Source organism: Populus euphratica, unplaced genomic scaffold (assembly GCF_000495115.2).
Source record: "Populus euphratica unplaced genomic scaffold, PopEup_1.0 scaffold34.1, whole genome shotgun sequence".
Taxonomy (NCBI): Eukaryota; Viridiplantae; Streptophyta; class Magnoliopsida; order Malpighiales; family Salicaceae; genus Populus; species Populus euphratica.
The window spans coordinates 1,440,174-1,451,924 of NW_011499883.1; the positions used below are offsets into that span (position 1 = coordinate 1,440,174).

Below are 11,751 nucleotides of genomic sequence, written 5' to 3' on the forward strand. Positions count from 1 at the left end.
TTCTTCACTCTAGTTCTAGAAGGCATTTTGTCAAGCAGCATAGGATGAAGACCTCGGCCGCAACTTCCCTCATCCCTCTCTCAGTCATCCCCCTGGTTTTTTGGCCAAAACTAGAAAGCCGCTCCTTCTTCTTCCCCAGTTGCCTCCGTCTCTTGGCCAAACCAGAGCTGTCGCCCACTAACACAGGAGACCAGCTCGACTAGCCTCTTCTTCGACTAGCCTCTAACAGCAGCGCCCCTCACTCTTCTTTCCTCTTTGTTGTTGCTAACAAAAAATCATTATAGATAAGATGATGAAATAGGAAGGGAGACTGAAGGACAAAAACCACATTTAAAAAGGGAAAAAAAGCATTGGGTCTGGTCCTAATTCGTCCGAGTCGCTCGGGTCATAGGTTGACTCATTAGGTCAACCGGGTTTTGCCGGGTTATTACACTAGTTGGTCTTTTAATAAACCCGAACTGGTCCAGGTCCTGAGTCAGCCGGGTCCTAGGTTAACTCGACAGGCCAGTCCGGGTTTAATAATTATACTTCTAATAAGTTTGAAGTTGACTATTATAAGAAATTAAATGAGATAATTAAATTGTAATATTATAATGAACAAAATATAGTGTTTTTATTTAAATGTTATTGGTATAACACTATTAATAGAGAAATCAGAGTAGATTCCTATTATAGTTTGGTCGAAATAAATTCAAAAACTAGACTTTGCAACGTCAATGATGTCTTTGTTTTTGCCAAAAAAGGTCAGTAAGTTTATTACATATATACCCCCTTTTTTAAAAAGAATTGTTTAAGAATTTATTAATTACATGTATTGAAAACCAAACCTAGTGATTGTATCGATGTTATTCAGGATGAGAATGATAAATTAAATATAGAATATAATGTTTTTTAAATTAGTAAGTTGGTTAATCTACATCAAATTATTTCATAGATTGATTTAGAAAAAATTTCAAAATTTTATATTTTTAATAATACTTTGTTGATGTTTAAGGAGTTGAAAGTGGGAGAGGTTCCCACTGGTATTTCAGTGTTGTTTCTTTTATACATGCAAATAGTGAAGCTTTTGGATGTTTTAACATCTCGGCCCACTTTAAACAAATGGGTTATGAGTATGTGTACGACGGATCGATTTCCGTGGTATGCCCCCTCCAGATGGGCCTTTTATTCTATGAAAAAGACCGACACGCATCCCGGAATAAAACCACCCAAAAAGAGAGCACTCTGCTTGCTAGCCCGCCTGAGATCTGACCTGGTCTTTGAGATGGCTTAGACAAATCTCCTTCGAGTTTCGTCATATCAACCTCATCACGGATCAACCATTTCATAATCTCAGTTTAGCCAAGTTAATATTTAATTTAGCTTAGGTTAGAATCCGATAACCTGCTCACGAAATCGATCTGCAAAATTTAATAGCTATGCTGCAAGTCTCCTTGCTAGGCTGGAATTTTAAATGGTGTTAATTAATAGCTTACCAATGTGATTTCAATTAGCTGCATCATCAACTGTATGTTTCATTTTATTTGTTAACAGTATATATATAACATAAACCCGATAGTTTTATTTAATGAAATAAAATTTGGATTCTAATAACTGTAGTTTCTCAATATTAATTATGTGCTGGAAAAAATTCATTGAATCTTACTTAAACTTTAAAAAAACCTTTTAACATTGTTTAGGTAAACCTTACTATTATTTTATTTATTGTAGTTAATTTAGTATTCCCTTCCACTATAATGGTCACAACTTGCATAGTAATAATAGTTCTATATATATATATAAGTTTATTTAATTTGCTCCAGTTAATTTTAAGCTTCCTCGCTACCAGAAGGATCACGTCTTGCATTGTAATGTTTTGCATAGTAATATATTAGTATGGGCGCCTCCTAGAGACGGTTTCTAGTTTTGGGGGTTTTTTTTATTTTAAAATTTTTTTATTATTATTTTTATCTATATTTTATACTTTAGGTCTCTGATTTCCAGAGTTGTAATTTTTTATCCTTTATATATATATATATATATTAGCGTTATAATCGCTGAATTTCTAAAGGGGGGCTGCCTAGAAGCGCTGGCGGGAGTCCCTTCAAAGTCCATAAATAATTTTTAAATTTTAATAGTTATTTTATACAAGTTATATATTTTTTTTCAAAAAATATTTCATTCTAATAAAAAATAATAATTTTTGTTATATATATAAGCGCCTTTTTATCGACGGCTCTAACCTCAAACTCCCAGCTACCTTCTTGAAGATCTTGGAATGTTATCTCAGTGTATTATCCCATCAAGAAATTATTTTATTTAGTCTTGTTTTTCTAACAGCACAGTTCATTGATACTATTTATATATTCGTGTGCGTATCAGCTTATGCTTGTATTTGTCAAGGAACAAGTGGTACGAGAAAGAGAAAGAAAGACTTTGTAGTTATTTAATTCCCATTTCATATATATAGTGGAGATGCCCATCGTAATTTACATCAAAATCTAACACAGGGGTGAATTAACAAGGCACGTCACTCTCGCAGCCAAGTATTTAATTACAAATAGGATATTTAGCCGAACGTCGCCAAATAACTTGCTGGGAAGTATGCTAATTGAGAAGAAAAATAAAGACAAAAACGAAAATAAAAGAATCACCAGGACAAAAGTTTAGCCACTTCGTGTTTAATTTGTATATTCTGAGATTTAAGCTACATTAGCTCGTGCTAGTGTCCTCCATGTCCATACGGCAGCTCACACGTACATAATACATATATAGAAACAATTCACTTCGCTGAAAAGTCTGAATCGATCCTCCAATTAAAATCAGATTACTCTGTTAAATAACATATATATGATGTAGCTACATGTTAAGAATTACCAAAAAAAAAGGTGAAAATAAATAATGTACAGACAAAGACAACAAGAAGAAAGAATATGATCTTCTCCCCTGCCTATCCAAAAAAAATTTGAAAATCTCCATCCCTCTGGCCATGTACGTACAATGTTGTTACGGTTTATTAACATTAGTAACTTGCCTGTGTCCGTCACCAGGACTAGGACCAGACTTCGAAGCCTCGCCTATAGATTGGAAGTTTTTGTATCCGTGCCCTATTCCAGGGCTTGGCCCTGAGTTCTTCACTGCTCGGGGAGAAAATCCTCCAATAAGACCTTCATTTTCTCCAACATTAACATCTTTACCCAGCCTTGAACTGCTCAAAGGCCGAGCTTCTGTCCCATAAACCAAGTTGCTTAACAAGAGCGAGAGAAGAAGAAGAAGAAGAACAGAAAAGACAGGAACAGATTTTAGTTCTCTGCCCATGTTAGATATGTTTAAGAACCTTGTGGTTTATATGACCTCGAAATATGTTGCTCTTGACTTTGTGTTGTTTGCTTGGACAATGAGGGGCAGGGTGTATTTGGAGTTGTATTTATAGGGCTTGAAAAATAGAATTTCGAACTCTCAAGCAAGTTTGGGAGCTGGTTTGACTAAGATGTGCTCCACTATTCAAAAGCATGTGAAGATTTGGAATTATTGGTATGCCGCCAAGCCACCATCTGGTTCATAGTATAGGGTACCATCTTTGGCGGATTCTTTGGAAAGCGAAATCTCTAATAGCTTTCAAAATTCCAACAAGCAAAGAGTTTGATTTCTAAAGAGGGACAAGTGGGGAAATTAAGGCGAGTCAAAATATAGAATTGATCAGGAGCTCAAAGGAAGTGTTGTTTAAGTCTTGGCTGAAGAAAACGATAGGGTGATATGCCACTTATATTTGAAGCTAGCTGAAGTTTTGGATGGAATTTTGTGATCTGATCAGGAGTTATCAACAGTGAAAATCTGGCAACTACTCGACAGTGATTTATATAAGCAACCTGTAAAGTCTGAGTAGTGGCATGGATAAACTTGGATCAGGCAAGTCAGGTGGTGGACCACGATGATCAAAAAGTTCGTGTAACTATTTACCTTCTATAACGACAGGAAAAATAGAGATCAAAACTTGTGGAACTAGCCAAGTTCTTTTGTTTTCATTCCCGTTTTCTACCGACTTTCAGGGGCTCGCTCGTGAACATCGAAGTGCGAAAGCATCAACCAGCTTTCTTCTTTTGAAAACTCGCTCTAAGTTTACCCGAATTTCTGTGTTTATTCAACTTTAAGTTAGCTAGACTGTTTGTTGCTTGCTATCTTAATTGGCCGCTATAGCTGATGGTGGAGAAATTTTTCTAATTGCTTGCTTGATTGATTGATTAGATGGGTAATTAATGGGATCTGTATCGCTCAATACTCATGTTCTAGCTTATGAGTATTTATTTTAAAATAATTTTTATTTAAATGTATATTAAAATAATATTTTTATTATTTTTTAAAGTTTATTTTTAATATCAATACTTGAAAATAATCTAAAAATTACACATAAAAAAATAAAATTCAAAAACTTTTAAGTGTAGTTGGGCTGCAATGCCAGCACCACCTTAATCAAATTGCTTAAGATTATAATGAAAATAAATTATTAATGATCTATAATTAATTTAACTGATGTTTATATTATTTTTTAAAACAAAATCTTGAATTTAAAAACTCACCGTTAACTAGCACCATAAACACTTGTTCATTGAAAAATTGCCAAATTTAAGGATTGAAATAAGAAAACGGAGGGTTGAAATCCTAATTAGAAAAATCAAGAACTCAGTAGTATTTTTTTGTGTTAAGTTATTGTGACAATTATCCTGTAACATTTCTTCAAGCAAGAAATTCCTGAAAAGAAGTGATCTTAAGACCAAATAAGCGCATACTTTTCCTGAGAAGTAGAGTATTTCTGAGCTGAAAACGAAACGCTCCAAACACTTCCATCATATAAAATACCCAAGTGGAAGATTTAAACGGTGGACTTCAATTCTTTTATACTATGAAATCTTTTGTGGCCGCATTCGTGTTCCAGTTGCGTGGCTTTTCAACCGTCCAATATGTAATTATTTGAACTGCCTATAACGGTCACAACAGCAAAGACTAATTAATGGTTAGTATTGGTCGCCAATCATGGCCATTACTACCATGACCACAAAGTTTGGACTTCGGACTTCAGCTCCTTTGCAAACAAAGGGGAGGGATGTTCCTGGCCTTGTAAATATACGCGCCAAGGAGACGACTGTTTAATAAATGTTTTGGCAGTAAACCTATCACATGGCGGATGCTAATCACGAAAAAAAAACAAATGTGCATTAGCCGTGGTTATTAAATTGACCCGGTAAATTCACTATTCAAAGCTAAATTATTTAGATTTTAATTTGATTTGGTTTTGATATTGACTACATCACATTCAGGATGACTCAATAAGTTGAATTATGATCTAATAAATTTGGTCAAATTCAGTCTAAATCCAGCTAGGTAAATTTTTCAAAAATAAATTATAACGATGCCATTTTGGATAAAAATAATAGATTCTGGTAACCTAGTAACCCATCATTTAATACGATGACTTACAACTTTACCAAATAATCTAATGACCTGGTTTTTAACCGAGTTAAATCTACATCCGGTCCAATAAAATTAGACAAACTTTTCTTAAACAAGTCGAGATTTGGTTCTGCTTTTTTCTTTTACAGCCCTAAGGCGGGCTCGCTTGATAATTACATGATATTTGGGGACTAACATGCCCTTTGCTTAGAATATTAGATCAACCGGATTCGGGTCCAAAGAATGACACTGCCCAAAAAAACAACTCGGAGTTTAAGAAATATGCCAAATTGCGAATAATATATGGCTTTAACAATAAACGGATGTTCTTATTTTAAATTTCAAAGATTTCCCAGGGCATCTGTAGCTTGTTGCACCGGGATATTGATGGGGTTGTTGTAACCCGTGGCAGTAAAGAAAACAGAATAGAAATACCATATCCAAATTAACATGCACTAAAAAGCGGAAAAGTTTCTTTCTTTGTTTTTGTTTTTTTCGAGGAAGAAAAGGATGGTAAGACCCTGCAACAGGAGTGGCAAATTGACAGAAGAGTTCTTTTCGTTCATCACAAAAAAAAGAAAAAAAGAAAGAAAAGTGTGGTCATTGTAAAATAGAAGAATCCTATATATTGGGAAAGGGAATGCAATGGATCATGAATAGACCAGCAGAGATTAGCTGGGTTCTTAATTTCTCGTCTCTCCTGTTCTTTAAATCTTTCAAACTAAGACTTGCAACTTCAACTACTGGCCTGCTAGCTGTGCCTTTTAATGTTGCCTTGTCAATTTCAAGGTATGAGCCCGTCCCATCAAGTTTTGAGCTCAATAGGATTTTGCATGATCTAACCAATGGCGCGCCTCGTGACCTAACTTAGATTCGAATTTCAATAAATTGGGTGAGGATCCATTATATATTTCTTACAATGGGAATCAAGATATATATCAAGCATTTACCGGCCCCTGGTATAGCTACATTAGATCTTCTTCCCCTTCCAACACTACAATGAAAAACTACCATTTCCACATCTTGTGTAATGGAAATAGAGATTTTCTTCTCATCATGCAATCTTCTTCAGGCCAAAATTATGATATAGAATTCTAAGATTTTGTCACTTAGCACGAGAAAAAGGAAAATAATTAGTTTCTAATTAATGCCCTTAATCCGCGGCGTTTGATAGCAAAAACCAAGGAATGATGCTGTTGTGTTTTTCGTAATGGTAAAGAAAATGTTACCAATGGAGGCCACATGCAGCTTAAAACAAGAAAATTGTTGCGTGGATAGTCAAAAGGGGGTTGATCATCCCAATAGGGCTATAAACACGGTGCCGCTTCATTTTAGAATTGGTGCATGAAACAACGAAAAAAAAATTATATTAATCATGGAAACAATGGGGATTTTGCTACGCAAATCTTGGTGTATATATAGGCTGTAACAAATGATACTCGGTCAAAAACCACCAAAACTTGTTTTCTATTGAAGAGCAAGGACATTATATATATATAGTTGTCAAATCCAGCTTGTGATGGAAGTTGTGCTTCATGAAAATTATTTTAGGGTTAGTTTGAAATTACATTTCAAACAATATTTTTAAAATATTTAGATTTTTTATATAAAATTACTTTTTATATTTTTTTATTATTTTAATATGTCCATGTCGAAGATAGTTTTAGAAGATAAAAAATATTTTTTATATTTTTTTATTATTTTGATATGTCTATGTCGAAGATAATTTTAAAAAATAAAAAATATTATATTAAATATAAAAATACTTTAAAAAATAATTTTATTATACTTCCACACATAGAAAAGATTATTAAAAAATACAGAAGAATTGGAGATTTCATGAACCAAAGAAAGCTGAGAAAGGAACTAGACGTCAAGGTTTAATTTTGAATGGGTTCGGTCCGCACCCGAAGGCTTAAAATTGCAAACATGTTAAAATTTGAGGATCGTCGGCCAGCCGAGAAAATTAGCATATTGCCTTTGCTTTATATTGGAAATCGGCAATTCAGAAATCATAAGACAACTTTTCAGCTGGACTAACTACATTCCATCTCGTGTCCTCCTAGATTCACGACCCTCTTGGATTCTCCAAGCTTCTTTAATTTGTTTTTACTGACAATTAACTTACCTTAAGTTTCCTATTTATTGCTCGACTCCAAGTTTCCTTGCATACACTTCCGCGAGCATTATTACTACTTGAAACTTCAGTTTTTTCGCATCTCTTTAAAATGTCTAGAAAACTAAGATCTCTATGCTTTCTGTACCTCTGGTTTAGCACTGTTCTTTTCCAATCCGAAGCTCGGCATTTGAATGGCTTGAGGGTGGCTAGTTCTTCCAAGCAATCTGGGCCAAGCCTAGGCGGTCCAGGCCACAGATCAGGAAATGCTCAGCTTCTTGGACCGCCTACAAACTCCGGTCCGAGTCCTGGTATAGGACACAAATACTATGCAGGCATGCACTACTAGCAACATTGCCGTTTCTAATGCCATTATTATTATTACTATTCCAATTTTTTTGCCATTATCAATCTTCTTACATGTTTAGAAATTCTGATCCTTGTAAAATTGGATGCTGGTTTTTTTCACTTCGTGGCAGAAGTGAACGGCTATTACTTCAGCGCTGTATGATTTTTTTTCCGGTTCAAATAATCTTACACGGAGCGATATTATGGTGTGTTACCCTGTTACCTTTTAAGGGAAATAATGTTTTTAAAAGATTATATTTGCATGCTGTCTTCTTTTATCTTTTATTGGTTAATGCATTCCTTGCTATATCAACAGTGCACCCGTTTATAATTTCAGCATCAGAAAATGACAAAGCAAGGTAGAGCAAGTCAGCAAGTGGATGTTTTCCATGCCATCTTAGGCTTCAATAGGCTTATCACGAAGTTCCGTTGATAATCCAATATATCCACGCACATCGACTCCTTTTTTTAAACTTGAGATTGTTTCGTCTTTTCACTTTTGGATGCACAGTGAGGTTTCTTAATTTCCCATTTTATATGTTAGGATACAAGTCTACCAAGATAAAAGATAAAAGGACGAAATAAAATCAGAAATGAAACATATAAAAATTTACGTTGTTTATTTAATTAGATTATTTTTACAAGTAAGTATAAAAAGATTTTATTAAGTAATGTAAGAATTACAACTTTTTTCAAATAATAAAAAAACAACTAAGAATCTCTCTATTATTAGGAGAAAACACCTCACTTACTCTATTATAAATACCTCATAATTTTATGAGATTATTTTTCCTCTCTCACTCTACTCTTCCTGTCTTATTTCTCTCTTGTGTCGTGCAAAATAACTTGAATGCATTATCTATTTATAAGCAAGCATCCAAGCAAAGGACAAGAAGCAAAGCAAGTGGCACCAATTGGTGCTGCAAGTGGCACGGAATTGGTGCCTACACTTATTGACTAAGGTGGAAAGGATGACTTCACCTTTTCCCACCATTGTTGACTTAGGTGGCTTCACATTATAAACTTGGAATTAAGGGTTTTTTTCCTATTTAATCGTAGTATTTTAGTTACAATTAAGTCAAGTCACAGATCATTTAGCATTTTAATAAATATAATAAATTATTTAAAAAAATTATTCACCAACATATAAGGAAGCTCTATACACTTCAAATGATACATGCGAAGGCATATAATGTTAGCAATTGATCATCGCCATCAACAATGGTGGAGAGAGGGGGGCTGGTAGGGGCCAGGACCCCTACAAGGAAATTTTTCCCAGTTTTTTTTATATAAAACAATTAAAATTTTATTTTTTTTAAATAACACCTTTAACTTAGCTCTTCTTTTTTTTTTTCTTACTTCGCCCCTAACCAGTGGCATTGAAATCATCATGGTGTCACTTTCTTGGGAAAGTGTTGTGTGTAGTGTTTGATGTTATAAAGTTTATTTTTTCTTCTTTTCTTTCTTTTTTTCTCAAAAAACAAGCTGTTTAATCAAAAGATTTATGTTGTTTTTTTATTTTGTTTAAATTTATAATTTATTCCTTTTACTTTTGATTGTTTGTTTTTTGTTTTGATTCTTTTCATAAACTTTAAATTTGTTTTTGATTTTTCTCATCATTGAAATGTTAATTTTCCTCTTATTTTATTTTTATTTTAAATTTGATCTTTTTCCTTTTAATTTTTGTTTTGATTCCTTTAGTAATGATTTTTTTTAATTTTACTCTTAAATCAAACCATATTATTTTTGTCTTATTGTATTTTTGTTTAACATTTGGTTTTCATTCTTTTATATAGGTAATTATTTTTAGTGGGCCTTTTGTCAAAAAAAAAATTCTACGGTTTTGTCCTCCAATACTAGATTTGTTAAGAATTAAGGGTTATGATTTTTTTCTGGTTGGTATACACTGGGCTCATGACTTAGGTTCAAGTTTGAAAACTTAACTCAGATAATATTGGCCTTTTTATACACTGATTTTCTTTTTCAATGTTATCCCTCAACACTTTAAATTTGTAAAGTGTTATTCCTATTATCTTCAATTTTAATTTTATGGAGTTATTATGCTCTCTTGATGTAAAACGTGAATTTGTCAGTGTAGTCAGGGTTTATTCTAGACTCTTTTTAGGTTCATTCTTTTTAAAATGGGTTTTTTTTTCCAGTTTCATTGTTCATTTTTTTTTATTTTTGCACATTTAGCTTCATAACTTTTGCTAGCTTGCCCTTTGTTTATGTCTCATTCGCACAATCCGAGTCACGGGATTTGGTAAGCTTATTGCATTTGTTGGCTTTTTTTTACTTTTAGTTAATTGATTTTTTTTCCAAATTAGTCCAACATTTAGTTTCTTCTTCTTTTTTTTTGTTGATTTTCTTCCTAACACACTCGATTAGATTGAAATTTATCTTTGCTGTTTTTTTTTTTTATCATGATCACTCTTATTTTCTTAGTTTGATCCATCTAACATTATTTTCTATTTTTATTATTATTTTATTAGCTAAGACAAGTTTATTTCACCCCACTAAGAGCCTATTTGGGAACGAGATGCAAACTGTATGTCCTTAAATTTTAAATTGTTTTGCTAAAAATTATTTTTTTATGTTTTCAGATCGTTTTGATATGCTGATTTTAAAAATAATTTTTTAAAAATAAAAAAAATTATTTTAATGCATTTCTAAGTGAGAACTTTGGTATTATGACAGCTTTTGTGGTTGTGTTATGAAAAAAGTTATTTTATAAAAAGTACTTTTAGTTGAGGTTGATATGGTATTTATATATGTTTGGTTAAAACTGTAGTTAAAATTGAGGTTGAACAAAAACTAGTTTTTAATGTATTTGGTTAATAATACTTTTTAAATCGAGGTTATAAAATAAGTAATATATATATTGATGCTTTAAATTTAAATATTATAGAATTAATTACTACTATTATATCATGAAATAAATAATAATTTATATAAAATATTTTTTATTATTCCATTTATAATTCCATTACGTACAAAATTCATCCAATAAGAACTATAGTTTCCATAATTTTTTAAACGTATAATAAAATTAGATAAAATATTATCATGTATAAAATTGATATTATAATGCGAGTAAATTTAATTCACTTTACACTAGTTTTTCAAGAAAAAAATATTATTCACATCACAATACGAGTAAATTTAAGAAAAAAACTATTAAAAAAATTAATACACTAAAAAAAAATTTCCAGGTGAACAATGCAATTCACTCGTCAACAATGCAAGGGAATTGTATTGTTCATTGTTTCAAGTGAACAATGCAATTCACTAGCACTGTTCACGTGAACAGTGCTAGTGAATTGCATTATTCACGCAGCGTTTTATGAACAGTAGCCACAGTAAAAGCAAGACAGAGTTGCTTCTGCTACTCTTGTGTTTGGAACGCAAATTTGTATGGGACTTAGGCAGTTAAAACTATGGTCAGCTGTTAACCAAACAGCTGGCAAATTAAAAACACACAAAACATTGACACTACTACATAACCAAATGGGGTCTTAATCTCAACCGCTACCACAATCTCAAACAGTTTCTAAATCAATGACTCAACCATAAATCTTTCTTACCTTTTAAAATACGTATGTGGTCTTGACATTTAACCACTTGAAGAAAAAAAATTCATATTGTGGGCCACGAGACTAGTAACCATAAATTAAAATACAAACAAATAAAAAAAATACTATTAGATAAGGTGTGGTGACACGACCAAAAGATTGTTGTCTTCTCCCAAGTACAGGAGTGTCGAAGTAATAAATAACCCGGCAAGACCGGGGTCGAACCACAGGGAGGTTAATTGTATAAATTATAAACAACAACAATAGTAACAACAACAAAAATAATAG

At 32.6% G+C, this 11,751-nt stretch overlaps 2 protein-coding genes across 2 annotated transcripts in view; one reads left to right on the forward strand and one right to left on the reverse strand.

The window, feature by feature from the left end:
- Window positions 1-2,985: 2,985 nt before the first annotated feature.
- On the reverse strand, window positions 2,986-3,297 carry LOC105129885 (uncharacterized). Its single transcript, XM_011032128.1, has one exon. It carries the CDS (start codon window positions 3,295-3,297, stop codon window positions 2,986-2,988), a length of 312 nt encoding a protein of 103 aa, XP_011030430.1.
- Window positions 3,298-7,655: 4,358 nt separating this feature from the next.
- Window positions 7,656-11,751, forward strand: part of LOC105129887 (probable cinnamyl alcohol dehydrogenase) — a 21,666-nt gene continuing 17,570 nt past the window's right edge. The window contains 2 exon segments of the mRNA XM_011032129.1: window positions 7,656-7,878; window positions 7,972-8,048. Of these exon segments, the coding sequence (XP_011030431.1) occupies window positions 7,656-7,878; window positions 7,972-8,048 (300 nt within the window).

Bases quoted from the DNA above. Each gene is read 5' to 3' on its own strand.
- LOC105129885 (XM_011032128.1), bottom strand. From the start codon at position 3,297: ATGGGCAGAGAACTAAAATCTGTTCCTGTCTTTTCTGTTCTTCTTCTT.